General features: G+C 54.4%; 2 protein-coding genes across 2 annotated transcripts; both read left to right on the forward strand.

Annotated features, from left to right (window-relative positions):
- The first annotated feature begins 1,599 nt into the window (after positions 1-1,599).
- On the forward strand, positions 1,600-7,387 carry DDX41 (DEAD (Asp-Glu-Ala-Asp) box polypeptide 41). Its single transcript, XM_006873447.1, has 17 exons — positions 1,600-1,647; positions 1,730-1,840; positions 2,075-2,234; positions 2,309-2,383; positions 2,465-2,525; positions 2,647-2,783; positions 4,190-4,262; positions 4,351-4,504; positions 4,583-4,719; positions 5,407-5,569; positions 5,730-5,861; positions 6,133-6,204; positions 6,320-6,416; positions 6,580-6,729; positions 6,823-6,894; positions 6,990-7,100; positions 7,251-7,387. The coding sequence occupies exons 1-17, from the start codon at positions 1,621-1,623 to the stop codon at positions 7,385-7,387; spliced, it is 1,869 nt and encodes a 622-aa protein (XP_006873509.1). The 5' UTR covers positions 1,600-1,620.
- A 2,084-nt stretch (positions 7,388-9,471) lies between these two features.
- On the forward strand, positions 9,472-13,160 carry DOK3 (docking protein 3). Its single transcript, XM_006873448.1, has 5 exons — positions 9,472-9,628; positions 10,753-11,040; positions 12,054-12,153; positions 12,257-12,429; positions 12,510-13,160. The coding sequence occupies exons 1-5, from the start codon at positions 9,563-9,565 to the stop codon at positions 13,158-13,160; spliced, it is 1,278 nt and encodes a 425-aa protein (XP_006873510.1). The 5' UTR covers positions 9,472-9,562.
- The last annotated feature ends 1,670 nt before the right edge of the window (positions 13,161-14,830 follow it).

The following is a 14,830-nucleotide window of genomic DNA, read 5'->3' on the forward strand; positions in this document are numbered from 1 at the left end:
TGGGGGGGAGGGGGGGAGTGTTGGGGGCGGGCTTCTAGAATATACCCTTTGGTTGATGTGCATGGAGGGGATTGGAACCATGGCAATAAGATGATATATGATGAAATGAATTTAAAACTAAAGTTCTCTCACGTAAACTACCATATAACTCACAATAAAACATTTTTTTTTAAAATGGTTGTTTATACTTAGTACCATGGACTGCCAGAAGAACAAACAAATCTGTGTTGAAAGATGTACAACCAGAATGCTCCTTAGAGGCCAGGATGGCCTGACTTCATCTCAGTTTGGGTGTATCGGGAGAGACCAGTTCCTGGAGAAGAACATCAAGCTTGGTCAAGTGGAGGGTCAGCAAAAAAGAGGAAGACCCCCTACAAGATGGATTGGCACAGTGGCAGCAGCAACGGGCTCAAGCTTAACAATGATTGTGAGGATGGCACAGGAACGGGCAGTGCTTCGTGTGTTGTGCATAAGACTGCTATGGGTTTGAGCCAACTTAATGGCACCTAACAACAATACTAGTTTATTAAGTGTGCAATAGCATGAAAAGGTTTGAAGCATTGCAAGAATTACCATAATGAAACAGACAGACTTGCCCCAACACAGGGTTCCCACAAACCTTCACTGTGTAAAAAACAAGGTTATATGTAAAACGCAATAAAACAAGGTATGCCTGTACTTTGTCTTAAACCCAAAACAAGATTTCTTAATCTCAAATTGGTTCGTGTCTTGTTCATCTCTGATTTGCTGCACTGTGCAGGGTGTCCAGCACTCAGTAGATTCTTATTAAGTACATGAGAGAAAGAATTCCTCTAAAAATCCCCAGTGAAGTTGAAATTGATCTGGGCCCAATCCGTTTTTCCAGTCTAATCTCCGACTATCCCCAACTCACTCCAGCTACAATGTTCTCTGCTCCCTGAGCAATCTGAACGTGGCCATGGCCAGCACTTTACTTCTGTTGTATGTACCCTCTCTCTAGGTGCCTCTTTTCCTCTCCGCGACTTCATGCACCAAGGTCCCTTCAGGTTCAGACAGTGTCTGCCTCGAAGCCTTCTCGGGTTTCCCATGCAAGTTTAGTCATCTGAGCTCTATTACAGTCCCGAGAATAATAATCGCTCACATATGTACAAAGCCTCACGACTAAAATGTCATCAGGATTCTGTTTAACTTGCACCTCTCTGAACAAAGATATTGTCTCACAAGGGCTTAAATCAGGGCAGCGGTGCGGGCTGGGTTATTTAATTCCGCAAGCCCCAGCTTCCCCAGCGGCCCTGAGCTCCTAGACCCTAGGAGAGAGCGGGGGCGTGCCTGAATGACGTCATGCCCCGGGTGAGGGGGACACCTGGTCGGCCGCCGTCGGTTAGGGATCAGTCACCTCCACTCAGGTCCCTTCACGCCTCGTCTAACGTTTTTTCCTTAACTCTAGTAACAGGCGGGGAAGCCACACCTGGGGCGTTGGCGCAGCACCGTTTGAGAGCGTTCTAAGAGAATTTGTCCCTCTCTGCGATCCGGCACTCAGAAGTTGTTGCTAGGCACCGACGTCCGCTTGTTCACATATGATTGGGTCTCCCTCAGAGATGAGGCGGAGTTTTGTCGTGGCGCGCATGCGTGTAGCAAAGAATGGAGGAGTCGGAACCTGAGCGAAAGGTAAGAGCGAGGCTGGGGTTAGCGCGAGGTGGGAAGGGGAGTGAAGGCGGGAAATTTGGTCCTGACTCGAGAGTGTCTTCAGCGGGGTCGTACCGACGAGGCAACTGCCGGAGGAAGCCTCTCTGAGGCGGAGGATGAGGACGACGATGATTACGTGCCCTACGTGCCGCTGCGGCAACGCCGGCAACTGCTGGTGAGTGCCTGGGGTCGCAGAAGACCGGAGGGCGTGACCACGACCGTAGGTTTGGGAGGCGGTAGCGGTCTGAGGTGTCAGTGTGTGGGAGCGGGGACGTGATCTGAGTGATTGGGCAGCTTTCGATTGGGGCCTCCGGGACCCTCGCTCAGAAGCCACAATTCTTATGTCCCTGGATCCGATCCCCCGCTTTATCGTGGGCTTGGCTCTGAGGGGCACTGGGGGGAATCTCAGCTCCAGAAGCTGCTACAGCGAAGGCGCAAGGGGGCTGCAGAGGAGGAGCAGCAGGACAGCGGCAGCGAGCCCCAGGGAGATGAAGACGACATTCCACTGGGCCCTCAGTCCAACGTCAGCCTCCTGGACCAGCACCAGCACCTCAAAGAGAAGGCTGAAGGTGGACTGAGCCACAAGCAGGGGAGGGGGGCGGGCGGAGAAGCTGGTGCCTTTTTGACAAGTGCTCTCTCTCAGCCCGCAAAGAGTCCGCCAAGGAGAAGCAGCTAAAGGAAGAAGAGAAGATTCTAGAGAGCGTGGCAGAGGGCCGAGGTATGGTTGTAGGCAGTGCAGTTAGTAGGACCTGGCCCTGGGGAAGCAGGAGCCACCCCTGAGCCCTGTCTGTCTTCTCAGCCTTGATGTCAGTGAAGGAGATGGCCAAGGGAATCACATATGATGACCCAATCAAAACCAGGTATGTCTTTTCAGTCTGTACAGTTAGCTTTACTTAGGACTATGGGTGGCTAAGACTGGCAGGGACAGCCTAAGACCAATTTTGCTCTGGGCCTCTCTTGATCCCTGTCACTCACCCATAGTTGGATGCCCCCTCGTTATGTCCTGAGCATGTCTGAGGAGCGGCATGAACGTGTGCGGAAGAAGTACCACATCCTCGTGGAGGGAGATGGTATCCCGCCACCCATCAAGAGCTTCAAGGAAATGAAATTCCCTGCAGGTACCTGAAAGAAGTACTGGTGGTGCCGTGGGTTAAGTGTTGGGCTGCTCACTGAGACCTTCCAGCTGCTCTGAGAGAAAAAGATGAGGCTGTCTGCTTCCATGAAGACTACAGCCTGAGAAACCCTATAGGGCAATTCTAAGGTGTCTTATAAGGTCTTCATCAGTTGAAATCAACTCTATGGTAGTGGGGCAGGGAACTGGAACTGGGAGAGACACCATCCTTCCATAATCAAAAAGTACATGAGATATGAAATATCTAGAATAGGAAAGTGTATAGCAAAGTTTATTAGTGGTTGCCAGGGGTGGGCAGGAGGGATAGGAACAGAAGACACAACACTTAAGGGACACAGAACTTTTCTGTTTAAGGTGGTGAAAAATCCAGGAATGGTTAATGATACTGACTGAACATGATGTACATAGTCAGTATCACTTAACTATGCATGAGGGAGCCCTGGTGAGGCTGTAGAATAAGCACTGGACTGCTCTCTGCAAAGGAGCTTTGGTAGCGTAGTGGCTACGAATCAGGCTGTGAACCTCAGGGTCAGCCATTTAAAACTGCCAGCTGTTCCCTCCGGAGAAAGATGAGGTTTTCTGCTCCCGTAAAGATTTGTAGCCTCAGAAACCCTGTGCAGGGTCGCTGTGAGTTGGAATCAACTCCACAGCACATAACCACAACCACTGCTATCTGCAAGGTCAGTGATTCAAACCCACCAGCTGCTCTATGGGAGAAAGATGAGCTTTCTGCTCCCATAAAGACTTACAGCCTTAGAAACCCTATACAGAGTCACTGTGATTTAGAACCAACTTGAAAGCAGAGTTTGGTTCTGTCAGATCTCTCAGAGACAATTAGGGCATGGGAACCCTAGGACCACCATACCACGGTGCAAGAAGATGTGACCTATGAAAGTTTCTTTTTAAAGCACAAATATTCAAGCATTTGTTTCTTTATTTACTTCAGAGATCAGAATGGTAAAATTGATCAGAATGATTTGTCATTCAAGGTAAAACAGGTGAAGTAAAGTACCTGGGAACTGAGAGGGACATCACGCTTTTATAATCAAGTAACTACAAGATCATGTCTGTGTTCTTACTGAGTTCAACAGCTGCTGTAGGATGTAACCTATAGAAATGAAGAGATTTAAGGAGAAATTAATTTAGGTTTCCTTTTCAGTCACCCCAGCTGTAAATGTTTACTATCCTCTGTCTGGGAAATTTCAATGGAAAGGTACATAGCACCTGCAGCAGAAAGAAGCCCAACCTGGCTCCTAGACTTAGCTCAGGAGCCTTGGACAACAGAGAGAGATACTGTGTGTACGTGTTTCATTGTTGTGGCCTTGAGAGGATGGTGCCAATCATACTGGCTTCGGGGCCCTGGGTGAGCTGATGTTGGTTTTTTTTCCACAGCTATCCTGAGAGGCCTAAAGAAGAAAGGCATCCACCACCCAACACCCATTCAGATCCAGGGCATCCCTACCATGTGAGTGGGGGAGCAGTCAGTACACATCCATTTAGAGTAGACCCTGTCTCTGCTACACCTGACCTTTAGGCCTGCCTTCTCCCCACAGTCTGTCTGGCCGGGACATGATCGGTATTGCCTTCACTGGTTCGGGCAAGACTCTGGTGTTCACACTGCCCGTCATCATGTTCTGCCTGGAACAGGAAAAGAGGTTGCCTTTCTCCAAGCGTGAGGGGCCATATGGACTCATCATCTGCCCTTCGGTAAGACAGACCAACCGGGTGGGGAGCACAGAACCTGGAGCTGCCTTCTGGTGCTAGCCTCTGCCCCTGTGCCTGCAGCGGGAGCTGGCTCGGCAGACCCATGGCATCCTGGAGTACTACTGTCGCCTACTGCAGGAGGACAGCTCCCCTCTGCTGCGCTGTGCACTCTGCATCGGGGGCATGTCTGTCAAGGAGCAGATGGAGACCATCCGACAGTAAGTGCTGGCCCAGGCTGCCCCAGAGCCCCTGAAGAAGAGCCCTCGGGGTCTCCCAGTCCCTGGAAGGGGACAGGTGGACTGCAACTCCTGACAGTTGGGCTAGAACAGAGGTATGTGGTGAGGTACATGGAAGTTGAGCAGCTGGAACAGCATGGCCCACTGGGGCATCGAGGAGACAGAATGGTCGAGAAAACAACAGGGAAGAGAACACTTAAAGAGGGGTAGTCCAGACAGAGGCAAGAGACTCAGTGTGTTGGGGTCATTCTGTAATCAGAACAAGAATCTGAGCTACTGGAGCAGCTTTGGTTCCACAGCAGCCACATCTGGGGTCATGGATGGGCCAGTGTCTGTCCCTGTCTCAGAAAAGCTGCCCCTGTGGGAAAGATGAGCTCTGTCTCTTAACAGGAGAGGGAGGCCACCAAGGCCTACGTAAACTGAAGCCCGTCCTGAGAGTCAGGCCAGATCCCCCCAGGGCAGAAGGAAAAGTGGTCCAGAAAAGGGGGAGGCGTAGCGGGAGCAGAGCGGTGCTCGAGAAAGCTACAGCCTCCCCTGGGGAGAGCTAGGTGCCATGTGAAGGGCAGGGTGGTGACCACAAAGAGTAGTGGACAGGGAGAATGCAGACTAGTAATGAGAGGACCAGTAGAAGTACGCAGACCCACCTCAAGGTCTCTCCTTGGTTCCCAGTGGAGTACACATGATGGTGGCCACCCCTGGGCGCCTCATGGATCTGCTACAGAAGAAGATGGTCAGCCTAGACATCTGTCGCTACCTGGCCCTGGATGAGGCTGACCGCATGATTGATATGGGCTTTGAAGGCGACATCCGCACCATCTTCTCCTACTTCAAGGTGTGTGTCCTCCTGCACCTGGAGACCCTGTGCACACCATATTTGACTGCGCTGCATCCCCCTTCCCAACTCCACCTCTTCAGTCTCCAAACCCCTGCCTACCTTCATCCCCAGCCTCCTCATCCCATGTTCCTGAGGTGCCAACCCCACTCTTCCTTAGGGCCAGCGGCAGACGCTGCTTTTCAGTGCCACCATGCCCAAGAAGATTCAGAACTTCGCCAAGAGTGCCCTGGTGAAGCCTGTCACGATCAATGTGGGCCGCGCTGGGGCCGCCAGCCTGGACGTCATCCAGGTGGGCAGGCACCCCTGATGGTTAGAATGTCACCTCTGAGAACTGGAACTGGGCCCTCTGATTGGAGCCCAAGGGGTCCATCCTGGGGGCACTGGGATGTCACTCATGGCCTCTGGCCCCTCAGCAGAAAACATGGATATAACTCCCAGCCCTTGGTGGCAAGAGGCTTCTGGACACCACCCATCCTGGATTTGGGATCTGGCCTTATAGGGTAAGGCATGGCTGGTGAACCTAACCTCAGGGTCACCTGATCTGGCCCTTATGGTGGCAGGAGGTGGAATATGTGAAAGAAGAAGCCAAGATGGTGTACCTGCTTGAGTGCCTGCAGAAGACACCCCCACCAGTGAGTGAAGCAGGCAAGGCCGGCTGCCTGAGTCCCCCTGAAGGAGGGAGGGGATGGTCGGCACAGCCTCTGGGAGGCTGGGGTGCACCCAGGTAGAGTTGGCCTTCCTGGACAGGTTCTCATCTTTGCGGAGAAGAAAGCAGATGTGGACGCCATCCACGAGTACCTGCTGCTCAAGGGGGTCGAGGCTGTGGCCATCCACGGGGGCAAAGGTCAGGATGGCACAGACCCTACTGCCACTGCAGCCTCTTCCTAACCCCTTCCCCTGCCCAGCCAACTGGCTGCTTCTCCCCAAATTCCTTATGTACCTCTAAAAGTTCTTGCCTGAACCCTTCCCAACCCCTCAACACACCCACATTTCACCACCCCCCACAGACCAGGAGGAACGGACCAAGGCCATTGAGGCATTCCGGGAGGGCAAGAAAGATGTTCTCGTGGCCACAGACGTAGCCTCCAAGGGCCTGGACTTTCCTGCCATCCAACATGTCATCAATTACGACATGCCTGAGGAGATCGAGAACTATGGTGGGGAGATTGGGAGTCTAGGGAGTTGGGGAGGGTGAGGCCAGGCCTCAGCTCCTGGGCAGTGGGCCTAAGCTCTCTGCTCCCCTCCTATAGTACACCGTATTGGCCGCACTGGGCGCTCGGGAAATACAGGCATTGCCACCACCTTCATCAACAAGGCTTGCGGTGAGTTTGTCGCTGGGGCCTCAGCTATTCCCAGGTTCTGAACATAAGGCCCAGAATTGAGCCTGATGATCTCACTCCCCTCTGCTTCCTCACAGATGAATCCGTGCTGATGGACCTCAAAGCCCTGCTGCTGGAGGCTAAGCAGAAGGTGCCACCCGTGCTGCAAGTGCTGCACTGCGGGGATGAGTCCATGCTGGACATCGGAGGTGACTGGAGTGAGGGACACAGATGGGGCAAGGGGTGCATTACAGGATACAAGTCAGTGTTGAACATCAGAGCCTGGGTGACTCTAATAGGGTCCCTAGCTCTGGAACCTGGCCCCATGGCTATGCTGACCCCATTCCCCCAACCTCTAGGAGAGCGTGGCTGTGCCTTCTGCGGGGGTCTGGGCCACCGGATCACTGATTGCCCCAAGCTCGAGGCTATGCAGACCAAGCAGGTCAGCAACATCGGCCGCAAGGATTACCTGGCCCACAGCTCCATGGATTTCTGAGCCGTCGTTCTCCCTTCCTTCTCCCCAAGAAGCCTCTGTCCCTGGGGTCCAGCCACCACCACACACACGCACACAAACAAACAAGAAGCCAGCAACCTAGGCCCAGCTGGCCTGGGCTGGGCCAGGCTGGACCTGACTACCTACTTTCTGTGTCCCTAAAATTACTATTTTTATCCTCACCCCAGCTGTCATTAAAGCACAGCCTCTCTGGTCTCAACCCAGCCAGTCTCTGTGGTTTTTCTTGTTAGCCCTTTACGTTCCAGTTTCAGCACCCTCTGAGTCAGAACCTCGACATGCCCCTCACCTGTCAGCACCAGCTTGCTAGGACCTGACTAGGTGTGGAGCCACCTAATTTGATTCCCCTCCCCACCTGGACACGACTCAGGGTGTCTTCTCTAGAGTGGATTTATATCCCAGGGAGGGAGCCACACCGGTAGACTGAAGGGAAATGGTTGGTTCTCTGGTGTCCTGGTGCTGTCATAATCTCCAGTCCTGCCTCAGCCTCCCTCTTCCTGTCTGTTAGTGAAGCCTCTTGGGGCCCATTGGGAAGCCACTTCCTGCCCACTGTCCACCTGCACAAGCTCCCAGGAGGAACCCTCAATTCCCTTCACTAAGGAGTAGCAGATGACACAAGACTACCATTCACCAAAGCCCCACTACCCCTAACTCTGCCCAACTTGATTGGTGACCACCAGCCCCACTGGGCCCCACTCTGCACAGCTCTATCAGTACTGGGTTCTTAGTGGCCTGCTGGGAAGCTCATGAGAGTGGAGAAGCTCACACATCTCTTAAGCTTAGCAGTCATCATGAGACTGCTACTGATAAACGATTTCAACACCCAACTGAGGCAGCGGAGTGCCAGTCCTGGTGGCAGCCACTTCCTGAGCAGTTCCTCCAGGCAAGGTGCCTGTAAGAGGCTGATCCCAGTGGAACAGCACTTGCTCAAGTCATGTCTGTTATTTGGTGCATGGTCTTGGGCAGTTTATTTTCCTGAGCCTCCAGTTCTTCATCTTTGCGATGGTGGCGAGAAGGCTAAGGCGGTTGGGAGCTGCCCAGGCTCGGGGCTGCTTGACTGCCTCCTGCTGTAGGCACACAGCGCGGCCCAGGAGGCCTGAGAAAGTTGCCCAGCGGGGAGAAGCTGCCCACCCCACATGCTTCGAATGGTATTCCTCAGTCTGGTTGCTCATGCCTTCCCTGAGGTAGCACCAGTGACTAGCATGAAGCTGTCCCCAGACTCACAGGCATACACAACCTGGGTTCTGGTCCCCAGCAGGAAGTCCGGCTCTAAAGGAGCATGTGACCTCTCCAAGGGGACCCATAGAAGTACCACCCACACACTTGTGGCTGGGTGCTCAGGCGTGGAGCCCTGGTGGACTGGGTGCCCATTGTGGAGTGTGTACTGCAAGGGCCCTTGTGTTCTAGAACAGTGTGGACAGTCTGGAAAGACCTCCAAGGGGAAGGGGTGGCTGATAGTGAGGTACACCCTGCAGGTGCTGGTCTGGGGGTTCCAAACTCAGGACCCAGAGTTCAAGGCTGAAGGGGGCAATGAGGAAACGAGTTAGGATGGGGAGAAAGAGGGCTGGGTTTGAGCGGTGGAGAAATGGCTGCCACGTGGAAAGGCCAGGGGCAGGGGTCACAAGGGGCAATACTGAGGCTGGCAATGGGGCAGGGGCTAAGGGGGTGGAGTGAAGATTAGAAATATTTCAGAGAGAAAGAAACGCAGAGTGGCACAGATGAGACGGTTGCTTGCTGGCCCAATGGCCCAAACCTGGACTCAGTCGGAAAAGCAAGAAGGACTCAGGGTGGAGCCAGGCCTGGGGTGTACAGCAGCAGGGGAGGGGGTGGGGCTGAGCTCATGACTCAGGAGAGCAAGACTGTGGTCAGACGCTCTCCCAGCTGACCCAAGGGCAGACAGGGGCCTTTACCCTTGAGCGGTCTGAGGCCCACGCCAGGCAGGTGTGGGCACTAAGGGTCCCGGCTGAGACACCAAAGAAAAAACATGTGATGACCCCAACGCCTGTATAAGCAGAGGGATCCCCTCCCCCCAGCCTTACAGCTGCCTCTGGACGGAGGGAGGGGGAAGTGGCCAGAAGGGGAAGTGTAAGGAGTTCCCCTCCGCCTGTCACCAGTCTCCTCAGGCCTTCGGAGTGGCTGCCCTGCGGCCCAGCCGCAACCATGGAGCCTCAGGAGAACCCCGTCAAGGATGGCATCCTCTACCAGCAGCACGTCAAGTTTGGCAAGGTGGGCACCCCTCAGCTGCCAGGAGGCTGTCCAAGACAAGAGTGGGCCAAAAGCAATCCCCCACCCCCACTGTCCTGGACATTCCACTCGGACCTGGGAGAAATGGGGAGTCGGGCTGGGGTTCCTAACCCAGGTATAATAGAATGGAATAAAGCCTGGTTATGGGCTTGAAGGGCTGAGGTTGGCAGGGCCTGTGGTAGTCCCGGCCTCATTCACAGGCTGGTGGTGGTGTGCCGTAGAGTCGGTTCCGACTCATAGTGACTGTGACCCTGTACTGTGCAGAGTTTCTGAGGCTGTAAATCTTTACAGGAGCAGAAAGCCTCGTCTTTCTTCCGCAGAACGGCTGGTAGTTTTGAACTGCTGAGTCTGAGGTTAGCAGCCCAACTTAACCACTATGCTACCAAAGCACCTTCTAGGGACCAAGAATCTAACTTCCTAACGGCTTAGAGCTGAGGCTGTTTAGACAAGAGCCCTCCGGACAATCTCATAGTGGAACCAAAGAGACTCCTAGGAGGGTCAGCTAGGTTACAAGAGGCTGAGTCCCACCCCACAGAAGAGGGCTTGGCTCCCAGCAGGTCACAGGAGGAGAGGTGGCTGGGGAGTCCATCTCTCCTCAGCAGCCAGCCCTGCACCCCCCCGCTCAGTTACAGCTGCTGCTATGGTAGATAAACAGCCTGTTTCCTTTGCTCACAGCTATTTGCATGTTTCCTTCCTTGCCATCATGAGGCTGAGGCCTCCCGGACCCCCCTGGCCCTTGGCCCTTGGCCCTTGGCCTTGGTCTGAGAGGCCTTTTGGTGGGAAGGGGACCAACACAACAGCAGTGTCAGGTGGTCAAGCCTTCCCAGATACTATCCAGTGGAATCCTCAACTTTGTGTTCTCACAATGCTTAGGAGGCCACAGGCAAGAGTGGCAGGTTAGAACCCAGGGCTGACTGACCTCACACAGACTCCTCTTTGTACTAGCCTGGCTTCTTCCCTGGGGGCCCTGAGGATGGGAGACAGAGGGCAGCCAGGTAGTCAGGAGTGTGTTCTGAACTACTTGTACTGAGCTGAGCTGAGCTGAGCTGAGCTGAGCTGAGCATCAGGAAGATGCCACAACCTGAGGGTCTCCCCTTTTCCCACAGAAATGCTGGCGGAAGGTGTGGGCACTGCTATACGCTGGAGGCCCATCAGGTGTGGCCCGACTGGAGAGCTGGGAGGTACGAGACTGTGGCCTAGGGCCTTCAGGAGACAGGTCTGCACGGCGTGGGGTCATCCGCCTGGCTGATTGTGTATCAGTGTTGCCCGCTGATGGTGAGAGCTGCCCTAGAGACACTGGGGCCTTCCTGCTCACCACCACCGAACGAAGCCACCTGCTGGCTGCGCAGCACCGCCAGGCCTGGATAGGCCCCATCTGTCAGCTGGCCTTCCCGGTGAGCACAGGGTGGGGCCAGCAGGGCACTCCCATTCTCTCCCTCCACAGCGCCTACAGCAGGAAAACAGTCCAGAAACCCATAGAAAATTTTGCAGAAGCACTGTGATGAAGGACAGGATGATGGCCAAGGAAGGCCTCTCTGAGGGGGAAGAGTAGGCCTAAGTCCTAAATGACAAATCAGAACCCACCAGGGCAAGGTTAGGAGCAGAGGAGCAGCATAGGCAACGGCTCTAAGGAAGGAAAAAGTTTGGTGTGTTCCAGGGGCAGAAAGAAAACCAGTGTAGCTAGAACATAATGAAAAGAAGGAAGCATAGTAAGAGATGAAGTTGGAGTTTGACAAGACCATGCCATGGTGCCAGGTTGGAATTTTGTTCTACATAAGATGAGGAGCTTTATGGAGGGCTCAAGCCAGAAAGCAAAAAGAAATGAGCAGCCACCAGGGGACCAGTGAGGCAGCTGCTTGTATGTGTCCAGGCAGGCTGCTGTCACCCTGGGCCAAAGGGGATGCTGAAAGTCAGGAGGTCTGAGGGAGCGGGAAGGCTAACTTCAAGATTAGATGTGGGGTGAAGGAGAAGGAAGGGCTTTCGTCAGTGATGGAAAGAGAAGCCCAAGGAGTGGGAAGTACAAGAGCTCCGGACTAAGTCACTATTTGGTTCTTCCCCGCTCTTCTGCCCCTTCAGTGTCCATGCTCTTGGGGACACACAACCAACCCAGTCCCTATAGAGGACATCCCCCTGTGTACCCAGTGCTTTATGCTCTCTGACATTTTTCATGTTCAGCACCTTCAAGGGGCAGCAGGTGGGATTGCTGTGCGTCTCACAGTCTCGGGCAACAGGTTCAGAGGACTGGCACAGGGGACTGGCAGAGTGGACTGATCCTGGAAGCCCTTGTATGTCATGGTGTCCTGAGTTACTGAACCCAGGGAGGAGTAGGGAAAGGGGGTTGGGAGACTGAGGTGCCAAATGGAAGGAGTGGGGAGACTCTAACCTCTGACCGTAGGCCCACCCTCAGGGCACAGGGGAATCTGCCTCAGCATCAGGGGAGGCTGAGTCTCCCACCAGGGGCCTTGTCTTCATGGAGGAAAACTCCATCTACTCCTCCTGGCAGGAAGGTGAGTCAAGGGAGGCTCAGGGCTGGGATCCCTGGGGGGCTGCTGGGGGCTACCCTTACTTCCATGCTGGTGAGAGGGAGCCCTCATGGCCTGGGGCCTGCAGTGGTCGAGTTCTCAGTGGTGGTGCAGAAGACAGAGGCTGCTGCCCGTTGCCAGCTGAAGGGGCCCTACCTGCTGGCGCTGGGCCAGGATTCCATCCAGTTGCGGGAATCCAGCAGCCCGCAGGTCCTCTACACCTGGCCCTACCGCTTCTTGCGCAAGTTCGGCTCGGACAAGGTGAGGTTCCCACCCCGCGGGTCTGGTAGGAAGGCCGGCACCTGGCCCCAGAACTGACCCCGACTTGTCGCTCCCCCCAGGGGGTGTTCACCTTTGAAGCCGGCAGACGCTGCGACTCCGGCGAGGGCCTTTTCGCCTTCAGCAGCCCCCGCGCCCCCGACCTCTGCGGTGCCGTGGCTGCGGCCATCGCCCGCCAGCGGGAGCGGCTGCCTGAGCTGGCGGCCGCCCGGCCCTGCCCCTTGCCGAGGGCCATCTCGCTGCCCTCCCTGGAGCCCCCCGGGGAGCTGCGGGAGACGCCGCCGCTCGAGCCACCCAGCAGCCGGAGGGCGCGCGAGGGGCCGGAGCCCGGGCCGCAGAGCCTGCCACCGCTGACAGGCCGCACCACTGACGACGCCGTGCTATACGCGGTGGTGGCCAAGCGCTCCAGCGGGCCACCCGCTGCCGCCGAGCACCTCTATGAGAACCTGGGAGCGCTGGAGGGCAACACGGAGACCAGCCCCATCTACCACAACAGCGAAGACTTGAGCTGGCCCGGGCCCGGACCCGGACCCGGGCCCGACGACAACTTAGAAGCCCAGTACCGGCGGCTGCTAGAACTGGAGCTGAGCGAGGCCAGCGACGAGGCTGGGGGAAGTGGGCGCCAAGGAGGGCAGTCGGGCTTCAAAGCCAAGCTGGTGACTCTGCTGAGCCGCGAGCGGAGAAAGGGTCCTGTGCCATGCGACAGGCCCTGAGCCCCTGGGGCAGTCACACGGCCACTGGAGGAAGTAGACATCCGGACACACACCCCACTTCCACTCTAGTCAACTGGAAACCCCGTGCCGCTCCCTCTTCACCCATTGTATAGTGTACAGAGGTTGGCTAATAAGGTTGGCCTTCCAGCCCCAGCCCACATTCGTTCGCCATGTGACCACGTTTCATCATCTCTCACTTCAGTTCCTGCCAGTGGCACCTGTGGGCACAGAGACCTCACCCACCAGTGGGCTCACATCCATGGGTATGCCCCTCCAGCCTCCAGCCTCCAGCCTCCCTCCTGTGCAGCAGAAAGGCATAGCTGAAGGAATGTGGCTGCTGATTGGAGAGGCACCCTTAGAACGCCAAAAAGGCAGGCAGGGTTTCACCAGAGGGCAGGGGGAAGGGCCCAGGGATCAAAGGGGAGAGCATGGACCCAGAGACGTCCAGGGGGCTGAGGAGCAGTTAACCTGGCAAGGCAAGTTTTGCAAGAGCCTGGTCTTCTGCTCAGGAAGAAGAGGGGATTTTGTATCCCGAAGGAGAACAGTTGAACTGACAAAGAAGCAGTGCAGAGACCAGAGGTGAGGGAGCCAGCCTGGAGGAGAAGAGGGAAGAACATCAAAGATGTATACATTTGTCCATGCTGCATTTGTCCCCTTCTGAGACATCAAATGGGCAGACACACCTAGGGAGGGATCTTCAGGCCTCAGTTTCCTTAATTATAACAGCGAAAGATCAAATTTTATTTTAGACCTATCCATTTATTTGATTTTTACTGCATGCTTACTCTGGGCCAGGCACTGGAGTGCTCAAGACAGTTTTAGTCTCCATATTCTCAAGGAGCAGACATTCTAGTATGGGGTAAGCAAGCCTCCTGAAGATGGTAGTGCCTGCTTCATTCTCCTTTCCACATACTACTCCTGTCATCATCCCTGGGGATGTTTATGCACACAGCATCATGTCTCCAAGAACATGATCTCTTGGTCTCTTGACATCAGTTCCACTCAGCTACCCACACACTTGGTGCATCCTGAGCCTCAGCATCAGATTAATGACAATCTTGTAAAAATATGACTACAAGAGTTAAAGTGAATAGAGGTAAATACTTTTAACTAATGGTCCATGGAGGGGCTTGGAATCCATGTAATGAAATGAATGTGATTTGTTGGATGTAAAACTGATGATCAGCTCTATAAACCTTCATTCAATTCACAATAAAAAGTTTACAAAACAAAATGAAAAGACTAAATGATTGCAAACCTCAAGCAGATAGGCTGTTTCTGCCACTCAGATCCTGTGCCCTAGAATAAGCTACCTTTCTAGTCCTGAGATTGTTCAACCTTCTCCACTCCTTCCCCACCCATCCCAACCTCCCAGACATCATTGGGGAAATGATAGCCAACAGACATGAACACCTTCTGTCTCCCACCACTGCATCTATATGTACCAGTATATGGATCTATTTCTCTTTCCTTCCCTCAACAATGGGAGAAGAGTCTCTATTCAACCCCTTGATAGTCAATTCCCCATATGTACTCTGGTCCCAGCCCATGAGCTGAGTACTACCTCTACTCCTTAATCCATAGTTAATTGTTGTTAGGTGCTATGGGACTGTTTCTGACTCATGTCAACCCTATGTACAACAGAACAAAACACTGCCTGGTTCTATGCC

The sequence above is a fragment of the Chrysochloris asiatica genome, unplaced genomic scaffold (genome assembly GCF_000296735.1).
Source record: "Chrysochloris asiatica unplaced genomic scaffold, ChrAsi1.0 scaffold00242, whole genome shotgun sequence".
NCBI classification, from domain to species: Eukaryota; Metazoa; Chordata; class Mammalia; order Afrosoricida; family Chrysochloridae; genus Chrysochloris; species Chrysochloris asiatica.

Bases quoted from the DNA above. Each gene is read 5' to 3' on its own strand.
- DDX41 (XM_006873447.1), top strand. From the start codon at position 1,621: ATGGAGGAGTCGGAACCTGAGCGAAAG. The intron at 6,417-6,579 runs GTCAGGATGGCA...CACCCCCCACAG, and splicing joins GGCCATCCACGGGGGCAAAG to ACCAGGAGGAACGGACCAAG. The intron at 6,895-6,989 runs GTGAGTTTGTCG...GCTTCCTCACAG, and splicing joins CTTCATCAACAAGGCTTGCG to ATGAATCCGTGCTGATGGAC.
- DOK3 (XM_006873448.1), top strand. From the start codon at position 9,563: ATGGAGCCTCAGGAGAACCCCGTCAAGGATGGCATCCTCTACCAGCAG. The intron at 11,041-12,053 runs GTGAGCACAGGG...GCCCACCCTCAG, and splicing joins TCTGTCAGCTGGCCTTCCCG to GGCACAGGGGAATCTGCCTC. The intron at 12,430-12,509 runs GTGAGGTTCCCA...CGCTCCCCCCAG, and splicing joins GCAAGTTCGGCTCGGACAAG to GGGGTGTTCACCTTTGAAGC.